General features: G+C 32.1%; 1 protein-coding gene across 4 annotated transcripts in view; it reads right to left on the reverse strand.

Annotated features, from left to right (window-relative positions):
* The window catches only part of LOC114344042 (calcium/calmodulin-dependent protein kinase type II alpha chain), a 712,828-nt gene that overhangs the window by 128,382 nt on the left and 572,161 nt on the right, over positions 1-12,285 (reverse strand). For 3 of the 4 annotated variants that reach the window (XM_050655404.1, XM_050655403.1, XM_050655406.1), the window contains one exon: positions 12,065-12,202. The exons of the other annotated variant lie outside the window; for it this stretch is intronic. In XM_050655404.1, coding sequence (XP_050511361.1) covers positions 12,065-12,202 — 138 coding nt within the window. The remainder of the gene's footprint in view (positions 1-12,064; positions 12,203-12,285) is intronic. 4 annotated transcript variants of the gene reach the window in all.

A 12,285-nucleotide genomic window follows, 5' to 3' on the forward strand; every position in this document is an offset into this window, starting at 1 on the left:
TGTCGATTGGGATATTAACGACTGGGCTAATATTATTGATGAGTTAAGATTTGCACTTTGTGTATCTGACAGTGCAAAGTGTCTGGACCCAGATTTTTGACCCTTCGCTTCGTTATCGATCATTCGCTATCTGTACACTCTACAGATACAGATAGCGAATGATCGATAATGAAGCGAAGAGTCAAAAATCAGGGTCCTGTACTCTTAAATTTCACTGATGATAATCTGATAGAACCGAAAACGTCCTTAGCAATTTTTTATTGTATTTGATTTTAAGTTTTTTTAATTTCAATGTTTTATCAAACATATACCAATAATACTGGAAGTTTTTACTTAATTGTAAAGTTTTTAATTTTCGATGCTGTATGGTATACAGCCAATCCCAGGGAACTTTCCCAATTTAAAATTATGATTTGTTTCAATAGACATATTAAAATCAAACACCGATATTTTTGTTGTTTGTTTTTCTGATTGCATTTTTTAACATCGTTAGTGAAAAAAAAATCACTATAAATACAAAAAAAATATAACCTAAAAATGATACTCGACCGAAAACGACAAAAGTATTAACAAGTATTCATATAATAAAAAACATGATTCAAAACGAACGAACAGGGATTTTCATTAAAAAACAATTGATATGATGTTCAAACGTGACTAATACCTACCTACATAAACATTTGTTTTTTATAATAAAAAATCTGTAGAGCTATTTCAAATTTAATACGCAAATCAATATATCGTTTGAATTAAATAAATTGTAAGCCGCCATTGTCAATCAGTCTCTAAATTAAATTATCAATATTTGCAATCAACAACACAATGAAGTCCATTGTAGTGTTTATTACAAACTATTATCATAATTGGTTCTTTCTTGCATAGCTAGATATGGTTTCATGTATCAGGTGGTATGTATGTTTCTTCTATTGTATCTTCTGTCACAATGTGCAGTTTGACTGGTTTAGCATTGGTTTTATTTATGTACATGTTTTGCCCAATGTTTTTGAATTAATATTGCTATGTCTTCTTCTAATGATTGTTAGCTCCTGACATGAAAACCTTATAGTGGGTGGCCTCTCAATGTCCTTGGTCTTCCCAGTGTCTCAGATAACCCGCAGATATCTATCTTGTCTTTGATCAGTTCATTTTCTGACGCATACAGTTTTCCTGGTTCTAGCAACCCTCTAACATTCCACGGTATTTTCTACGCAATGCTAAGTTTGATCTTCGAGTATCCTATTTCGCAGATATTGCCTGGTCCAAAATGTACATCGCCTACATATCCGTTTTTAGGCTCCCCTTAGCCTTTTCGTCTCTCTTGGTCTTTACTCCATAGTATCTGGCTATGTTGCCGTCATAGCCAGATACTGTGGAGTATCTGGCTATACCATCTTCTCCACGAAATTTATAACTTTTGTTCTCCGTCTTATTTTACACTTGTTGTACAGGTTCTCTTAAAAAGATATAATAGTAATAGCAGTGTCAGAAATCAATATCTCTGGGCACAGAAATGAATCAGAAGAATTCCGTATGTAGCGAAATTAATGCACGTATTTCCAGACAGAGAACTTTTGACTACCATTAAAAGGAGCAAAAACAGCATATTTGGGGCACATACTTAGAAATGATAAACGAGTTGTTACAGCTAATTCTGAAGGGCAAAAATGAAGAAAAAAGGGGTCCTGGTAGACAACAAAATATCCTCGATGAAAACCTTTCGCGACCGGACCGAGTTAAACACACAGATAGAGACGAATTTGCAATGATTATAGCCAACCTCCATTAGTGGAGTCGCCACTAGAAAAAGGAGAAGATTTCCAGTGGAAATCGTACATAGCATACTAATAAAAGATTGATGACATCGAAATTATTAGACGAAACAAACCAAAATGACTATCTACAGAACATTGATTGGACCCATAATGACCTATGGTTGCGAAACCTGGGTAATGGCTAGACTTAGGCAAATATGCAAATAAAAAGGTATGAAATATGCGCATAAATATGCAGAGTATTTTTCTCAAAAATATGCATGTTTTTCTAGAAAATATGCATATTATAATAAAAAATATTTACAGTATCTTCACATATTTTCTTAATTAACATGTATTTTACCTATGTATTTTACAAACTAAGCTTATGTAATTAAAAATTTAAGAATTTTAACAAATAAATGATTTTATTTTGAATTGTGGTAGGTTTTCTGAAGCAAGTTTTTAAAGTACCCTAACTTTTTTATTATTTATCATTAGCGAATAAAGAAAACAAAAGAATGTTAAGAAAACCTGAGGCTACAGTTTTAGAAGCTAGAATATTCCACAGGGTATTACGAACTTTGAGAAAAAAATACACTTTGATTGGTCCACCCGGTATACAATGAACATTTATCTGTTTAGCAACATCATTATTACAGCGATAATGCTAAGCTAAATAATAATGCTATAAAATATTAAAAAATTACTTAAATCGGACAACAGGTTTAGGAAATTCGAGATATCAAAAATGAACAATTTTGTGGGCCACCCGTTTATTTTTGACGCACAAATTTGACGGCATTTTCAAAGCACAATTATCGTTCACAATTATAAAGACACGAATTCACGGTTTATTTTACAACAAAAGTAAAATGTGCCGCCAAAATAAAAATTTTTACCTAGAGATATAAACTGGCATATTTTGGAACACTTGGAAAGATTACAATCAAAATTTCAAATAATATGCACTTTATGCAAACTTATATAAAAATATGCAAAATTGGACATTTTTGCATTTTTTATGCATAATATGCAAAATATGCAATTTGCATATTTGCCTAAGTCTAGTAATGACGAAAAAAGATGAAGCCCAACTAAGGACATTTTTCGAGAGAAAGATACTGAGAAAAGTATATGTATAGTAGAAAGGACGAGGTTAATGAATTGAATAAAAGGTATCATATTGTAAGATTTATAAAAGTTTAAAGACTGTCATGTCTGGGATATGTCCAGAGACAAGAAGACGATAAAAAACGGCAAAGAAAAATCTACAATTTTACAATGGAAGCCGATAGGAAGATGACAAAAGAAAGGGCCAGTATGAAATGGTTGGATGATGTGGAAGGCGATCTGAAGACCATGAATATAAGACACCAGAGGAGAAGGGCACAAGCGCGATATGAACGGAAGGACATAGTCAGACAGGCAAAGACACATCCAGGGTTATTATGCCAATATAAGAAGAAATACCGCAAATAGTCATGAATTTGCGACGCATACACGCAAACTGGATATAGAGTGGACAGTATATCCAGCTATAGAAGCATTTCTGTAGTGGTATGGCAAAACTTGATTAGTCCGATTTTTTTATATATCCGATTATTTGCTTGGTATGTTATTTAGTAACATTTCTTCAAGTTGATAGAGTTTGGTATGTTTATGATGAATGTAAAACCTTTAAAAATGAGAATGACAATTCATGATATTTATATCCGTTTCTTACTTATTAGGTAGGGCAAAACTTGATCAGTTACTTGATTTCTCATGTTGATTACTTTTTGTTTTTGAGTTGGCAAAACATGATTTAAACTTTTAAAATGCTCTCCTGAAAAATCTGGTCATATCAACCTTTGCCAAAACACTACAGATTTAAGGGCCGTTTCGTTCAACAGCGAACAAATTTATAAGCAAAGAAATAATACATATTTATGATGAATATGTAGATGTACATATTTTTCCTATGATACTTGAAAGACGTAAGAACTTTTCCTGTTTAGAAATGGTGTAAAAATGATTTTTAATTAATTTTCTACTAAAAGTGTGTAAACAAGGAAAAACTATACACTCTGTATTTCCGACGAAAACTATAAAAAGGCAAATAAAAAGTACGAGACTAAGATGGATGATAAGACTGTTTATGTTTACCTTCTTGCAGGCTTTCAATTTTACTTAATTTAGTTACTGATTTAGGAGGGAAAATAAATCAGGTATTTTCCTTAGATTTATTAGATTAGTGGATTTCTTTTGTTTATCTATTAGGGCCGGTTAAATTCTTTATGGGGCTAATTTACTCTTTTTCCGGGATTAAATCTGAATGAAACTGAACGTTAAATATAACAAATGGTAAAACTTGAATTATATGAAGATATTTAATATTGAAGAAGAAAAATATGGACCGATAAAATAACAATTTTACTGACCTTCAATCATTATTTCAAGTTGCAATAATTGTTGTTTTTATGCATATATTATAATCATGTTGTGGGTATCGTATTGTCATGGTCATAGTCTGGGCTGATTATCGGAGAATAGGCCATTTTTGGGAAAAGTTATTTACCAGCAATTTTATTGCTGGAATCGAATTATAAGAGCCTATAGATCTCCTATAGATAAAGTCCTCAGATAGTGTGCTACTCTTTTTATAAACAAAATGGCGCCCGAAAATCGTGTTTTTTCAATTATTGCTCTATAACTCCGAAGATTTTAATTCTACAACAAAAACACTCAAATAAAAATCCACCGTCTTTAAATTCTGCATAGAAACGTGTTTTTCCCGATCTGCTCGGATGAAAATTTTCCTCGGAAAATGCGGGTTTTCCCAACAAAATCTTTAATTTTCAAATAAAGTTTTAGATAAGTAATTATCTACCAATAATTAAATAATTTGGTGACTTAAAAGCCTTCTTGGCTTAGATTATAGTTCCAGAAGCTGATGAAAATTAAACGAATATTTTAGCAACAATGCAATTGTTAATTAATAATTTACGGTTGCAATAATAACCAAAATAATTATGATACACTGATCAAACTTTGAAATCTTATAAAGATGAGATGCCTATTTAACATTTTGTCGACAAAATGTAAATTTTTTATTTTTTTGCATAATCTTTAAATGTTTAAAAAAAAAGTTATAAACAAATTAACGTTTCTCAGAAAGTTTTTATTATATTGTAATTTTAAAAAATAGCTAAAATGCGCAGTTCAAATATCTTGAAAATTAATGCTTTAAAACTTTTTTGCAACCATTTGCAAAAAAGTTATTAAACAGCAAAGTAAACATACGATTACTACGGTGTTTATAATTTTTTTAATTCTTTCAAACCGTAGAAGTGAGTTTAAAGTACAAGCTAATTATTTACAAAAAATATCGATTATCAGTTTAATGGTTATATTTTTATTAAATATTATAAATATATTTTTTTGTAATTTACACGCGCGAAAGTAGAATCATACAGTACTGTAGCTAAAATTTTCACTCGGAGCGACGACCGGCCGCGCGAGACGTACACTTTTATAAATAATGTATGCTGCGTGTCAGTCGCTTCGAGTGAACATTTTAGCTCCGACTCTTTATCAGGCCTACTTTTGCGCTAAAAATTACAAAAAAAAGTATTTTTAATCTTTGATTAAAATATAACCATTGCACTAATTTTTGAAATTCTTTGTGAGTAATTAGATTGTACCATAGACTCACTTTTAAGCTTTGAAACAATTAAAACAAATTATAAACAACGGAGAAATTGTATATTTACTTTGCTGTTTCATAACTTTTTTGCAAATGGTTGGAAATTTTTTTTAAAGCATTCATTTTCAAGACCTATGAAATACGCATTTTAATTATTTTATAAAATTAGAATATAATAAACAATTTCTGAGAAATGTTAATTTTTTTATAACATTTTTTTTAAACATTTAAAGATTATGCAAAAAAATGAAAAATTTATATTTTGTCGACAAAATATTAAATAGGCATCACACCTTTATAATCTTTCTAAGTTTCATCAATGTCTCATGATTATTTTGGTTGTTATTGCGACTGTAAATTGTTAATTAAAAATTGAATTGTTGCTAAAATATTCGTTTCATTTTCACCGGCTTCTGAATTTATAATCTATACCAAGAAAGCTTTTATTTCACCAAGCTATATAATTATTGATAAATAATTACTGGCCCAAAAAATTTATTTGAAAATTCGAGATTTTGTTGGGAAAACCCACATTTTCCGAGGAAAATTTTCGTCGGAGCAAATCGGAAAAAACATGCTTCTATGTAGAATTAAATTGGGGTGAATTTTTATTTAAATGTTTTTGGTGTAAAGTTAAAATCTTCGGAGTTATAAAGCAATAATTGAAAAAAATAAGATTTGTCGGCGCCATTTTGTTTATAAAAAAAATAGCACACTATCTGCGGACTTTGCATACCTATATTAATAATATATAGGATCTTAGAATTCGAATCCAGCAATAAAATTGCTGGTAAATAACCTTTCTTTGTACTTTACTAATAATACCAGCGTATTATAACTATTTTTTTCAAAATTTAAAGATTATGCAAAAAAAAAGGGAAATTTATATTTTGTCGATAACATATTAAATAAACATCTCATCTTTATAATCTTTATAAGTTTGATCAATGTATCATGATTATTTTGGTTATTATTGCGATCGTAAATTGTTAATTAACAATTGAATTGTTGCTAAAATATTCGTTTAATTTTCACCGGCTTCTGAAATTACAATCTATACCAAGAAAGCTTTGATGTCACTACGTTATTTAATTATTGATTAATAATTACCTACCTAAAACTTTATTTGAAAATTAGAGTTTTTGTTAGGAAAACCCGCATTTTCCGAGGAAAATTTTCGTCGGAACAAATCGTGAAAAACATATCTCTATGCAGAATTTAATTGCGGTGAATTTTTATTTGGGTGTTTTTGTTGTAAAGTTAAAATCTTCGGAGTTATAGAGCAATAATTGAAAAAAATACGATTTGTCGGCGCCATTTTGTTTATAAAAAAAGTAACACACTATCTGCGGACTTTGCATACCTATATTATTAATATATAGGATCTTATAATTCGATTCCAGCAATAAAATTGCTGGTAAATAACTTTTCCATGAATTTTGCTAATTAGCCCAGAGTATCATGGGACTGAGTGAATGTTCCTTAGAGTGTGAGCCTTATGGCTTACACTCTAAGTTAAGGCCATAACGGAAAAGTTATGGCAGAACATGGTTACGTTTAAAAACGGAATTATGCTTGTAACGTTAAACTTGCGTGGAGGCGCCGGGAAAACGTGAAAAGATCCATTCTGGTCATTTTTGACTCTTTACAAATCACGCTTTAAGTCAGCTTGAGCGAATACTAGGATTCACATTATGAGAACCACGAGATCACGGAGCTTGCAGGGATCGTGAAGCAACGGAAAAGTTATGGCGGAACGTAGCTACGTTTAAAAATGGCATTGTGTGTGTAACGTCTAAACAACTTGCGTATTTGGTGGATGCGCCCCATGAAAAACGGGTAAACGTGAAAAAGGTCTATTCTGGTCAGACCTTAGTCTAGAGCTCAGAATCCGAATGATGAGATGTTACGAGGATCCTGTCTTGTATGGCTGTGAAAGTTGGACAATGGACTCGAAAACAGAAAAAAGAATAGATGCCTTTGAGATGTACAATGTACACACACCCAAACTTATCGATGGCTTAGTGTGAAAACCTCGTATCTCATTAAATTACAATTTTACAGGAGAGGCAAAAAACTGATTTTCTGCATAATATAATCTAAAAACAAAAACTACTGTTAAGTATTTAAATTTGAGCACATTGAGACAAATATCTGATCTTGGCCAAGAGCTGAAAGTGTTAAATGTTACTATTAAATTGAAAATAAAAATATTAACTATGAAAAACACGTAAATATCCTTGCATTACATAGAGCATTTGCCCAAGTAACTATGATAACCTCGTATATCTTGATATACGTGTTTTTCATCTAAAATGAGGTTGTGTTTATGATTATTCACGAGGTTTTCATTTTTCATAGCTTATTGCACACCTCCAAATACTAGGTTGAAACAGTACAAATCTTTTGACTTAAGGTTCATAAAATGTTTCTATATACCGGACTACCTCTTGTTGTTCACAAAAAAACATTTCTCCAAGTCGAATTTTTTCAACAAACACTCCAAATTAAGTACCAAATTCGTGGTTATAAATATACGTGGTATTCACACTAAATCAAGAGAGCAAATTGATATACGTGGTTTCTTTTTTCGGCTGAATGATTTCGGATTTTTTCTAACAGTTGTAAATCGTGAGATACAAGGTTTTCAAACTAAAACCACCAAAATGTCATTTTCGAAAAAAAATGAGATACGAGGTTTTCACACTAAGCCATCGTTATATGGAATCACCATGTATTTCAAAGTAATATTTATTTCTTTTGAAAAAACTTATTATTGTTGCGAAGATTAACGGTTTTTATTGAAAATAAACAAATATATAAGACAATCGGATAGTATAGCCCGGTACGGTATAGATTATTTGCTTGAGTTGCAAGTTGAACGAAAATAAATAAACTAACTTTTGCGTCTAAAAACGAAAATATGCCTCATGTCGGGTTATACAACTTACAACGAGGAAAGATTATTGGTCTTGTGGAGAAAGTAATGTTCTCAGATGGACATAGCTGCAGAGCTAGGCGTAATACAGGGCGGTCTGTCCAAAACATATGCTAGATAACAGGAACTAGGAAAGCTTAAAAATAAAGCAAGGGAAAGTCGTCAAAAGTAATAACGGCTCTCCACGATCGTTTAAGTGTCCAATCAGCTGAAAGACACCCAACCATTTCTCACCTGCAGCTCCAAAGGTAGCTTTTGGAAGCTACAGGTGTAACTGTTTCAGTTGAAACGATAAGAAGAAGAGTTCGTTCCAAGAAGTATACAGCAGGAAACAGTTATGGGTTCCCGAGTTATCCAGGAAGCACAAGATTGATCGCCTAAATTGGTGTCTTCACCACCAAAACTGGAACATTGGGAATTGACAAAATGTGCTATTTTCAAAAACAGTCAGGATTTAACGTTATATATATAACACCGGTTTATAGCGTCCTGCGCCTTCCGGTTCCTATTCTCCAGCCGCGTCGATCTGTCCAATCTCCTGGTCGGAGATCTCTCTCAGACATGGCTTTCTGGATTCCACTTATTCAGGTTGTTTTCGGTCTGCCCCTTTTCCTTCTTTCCGGGGGTTGCCATTCCATTATTAGCTTTGGGAGTCGATGTTCCTCCATTCTTTGTACATGGCCATACCAACAAAGTTGTTTTTGTTGGACTTCTTCAATTATGTTTGTTTTTCTATTCATAACATCTCGTACCCGTTCATTCGTTACATGTGAGACTCTGGAGATGCAGGCCGATCAGGATTTAACGTTATCAGATGGAAAATCAGATGACCCACGAAATCGTGTACTTAGAGGTCGAGGAAGACAAGTAAAAACGAAAACTGTCAGATCTGTTCACACATATACAAGGGGAAGTGTAATTTTCTAGAGAGGAATTGTGATCTGTAAAAAACTCCTTTAATTTTTATCCAATCAACTTTAACTGCTCACAGGTATGTTGATAACCTGTAGTCAGGCTCTGGAGAGGTGCAACAGGAGAAAATTTAATTTTATTGCATGATATAATAGACCTCTACATACCATTAGAGTGACTACAGACATCATTGAAGCAGAAGGTATCCCTTGTTTGGAGTGGCCTGCTTGCTCACCCGAGCTTAATCGTATAGAGTATTTGTGGGATACGCTTAAAAGAAAAATTAGAGCTCGCCGGGATAATCCACAAAACACTGCACGGCTAGTACAAGCTGATTTTAAGGATGGAGCAACCTACCACAACAAAATGTTTATAATTTGATTAGGAGCGTGCCCACGCAAACTGAAGCTTGCATAAGGACTAGAGGTGATAACACTGACTACCACAAAATACAAAAAAATAAATAAAAATAAGTTAAACATTAATCGTTTTGCATTGAAATTTTGTATGCTATTGACTTTAAAACAACTACGTTCAATTTGCTTGTTAAATACTTTATTATTTTATTTAATTGTTATGTACTTGTTATTAAATTGTTTTAAAATAAATATGGTTTGACTTCGTGTGTTCGTTTTTTAAATTCGTACCGACCAGTAAGAAATATCAGATGATTCCATATAAGTTTGGGTGTGATATATACAGACGGATGCTGAGAATTCCATGGGTACAAAAAGTTAATGGGTACATGGTAACATTCCATGGGTACAATTTAAGCGGACAAGATTTTTTTGTTAGAAAGTTAGTATTCAGAAATTAACTTCTTGGTATATTGACAAAAATAGTTCCATAGATAAATTCTTATTTAGGCACCTACTACCTCACCCACTGACTTATTAGCCAGAAATGTTATGTTTAGAAGGATTACAGTACATATTTATAAAGATTAGGACAACTTATGCCATTAAGTTTTTTTTTTAGTTTTTATATAGCTAATATGAATTTATTGTCAAAGATCCAGCAATGTTTTCAGCTCTTAGTCCAGAAGGCCAATGCGCATCCGCTAGGATTCCGATTCGGATTTTTTGCAAAACCTTACTCAAAAAGGACTCCTTTTAATAAATTTGCATGTTGCCAGGACCAAAAGTGGGTCAAAAATTGTTTAAACGGTTTTTTTTGTTTTTTTCCTAAAATTATTTTTTTGCATGGAACAAAGTTTTTTAGGTTTTTTGGATCATTCCAAACAGAAAAGGTTTTTAGTGACATTTCTCTAAATTTGATAGTTTTTGACATATTATAAGCGATTAAAAATTGAAAAATTGCGAAATCGGCTATTTTTAACCCTCAAAAACTATGTGAAAAACTGAAAATTTGATTGTTGCCAAGGTAGTTAGATATTCTTTAAACATCGATGAAATCCCGAAGAGTTTTTCGAAATACAATATTCAAAAACTCCTTTGTTTTTTAATTGCTAATCAAGCGTGAGCGATATTATTTTCCACCGACATGACAGTATGGTGCAAATGAAAGGAATAAATTCGTTATTTCGTAAACCGGCGACTTTAATGAAAAATCCCGGAACAGGTCGATTTTTGTTTTTAAGTTATGATATTGTGGCATATATGGTATACTAGTGACGTCAGCCATCTGGGCGTGATGACGTAATCGATGATTTTTTTTAAATGAGAATAGGGGTCGAGTGCTAGCTCATTTGAAAGGTTCTTCAACGCACTTTTCAGTAATATAAACATTTATATAATTATTTATACAGGGTGTCCTTCTACTTCTTTTTTGTCAAATAATTTAATTTAATAAAAATTTTTTGGACACCCCGTATAAATAATTATGTAAATGTTTACATTACTGAATAGAGAATTGAAAAACCTTTCAAACGAGCTACCACACGACCCCTATTCTCATTTAAAAAATCATCGATTACGTCATCACGCCCAGACGGATGACGTCAGTAGTATATCATATATGCCACAATATCATAACTTAAAAATAAAAATAGACCTGTTTCGGGTTTTTTTCCTTAAAATCGCTGGTTTACGAAATAACGAATTTATTCCTTTCATTTGCACCATACTGTATACACATGCAACGGTGGAAAATAGTGGAAAATTTGAATACTGTATTGCAAAAAACACTTCGGGATTTCATCAATCGATGCTTAAAAAATATCTACCTACCTTGGCAACATTCAAATTTTAAGTTTTTCACATCGTTTTTGAAGGTTAAAAATGGTCGATTTCGCAATTTTTCAATTTTTAATCGCTTATAAATGTCAAAAACTATCAACTTTAGAGAAATGTCATTAAAGATATTTTCTGTTTGGAATGATCCAAAACCCTAAAAAAAGTTTGTTCCATAAAAAAAAAGATTTTAGGAAAAAAACAAAAAAAAAAACGTTTAAAAAATTTTTGACCCACTTTTGGTCCTGGCAACATGCAAATTTGTTAAAAGGGGTCCTTTTTGAGTAAGATTGTGCAAAAAATCCGAATCGGAATATTTTTCCTAGCGGATGCGCAGTGGCTTTCTGGACTATCTAGAAAGAAAGCACAACCTTAATTTTTTTTCTGACGCCACTTTTTCCCTTATTTATAAAAAATTTAATGTTGTTTTGATTAGTAGTAAAAACAATCAACAAAATCAAAACAAAACGACTTTAATTTTATTAGTCAACTTCACAAATCAGTACTGTTAGCAATTATTGTTATAACGGTTAGTCAAAACAAAACATGTTAGGTTATTATTAAAAATCGATTTTGGCCTAACCTTGAACACCTTGCAACAACGCCTGACCCAAATTTAAGGCATTCGGCCTTGGATTTGGCTGAGCCGCTGATACAGAACTAGAAGGAGAGCCGGAAGCTGCAGGTGTTATTCTTGGTGATTGAGGAGGAGTTCCAGGACCTGGCGAGTTTATAAATGTTGAATTAAACCAACAAGAAACTTATTTTTAAGATTTGCTTGTTAAATTTATTTGTTTTGAAAAG

This window comes from Diabrotica virgifera, chromosome 7 (genome assembly GCF_917563875.1).
Source record: "Diabrotica virgifera virgifera chromosome 7, PGI_DIABVI_V3a".
Lineage (NCBI taxonomy): Eukaryota > Metazoa > Arthropoda > Insecta > Coleoptera > Chrysomelidae > Diabrotica > Diabrotica virgifera.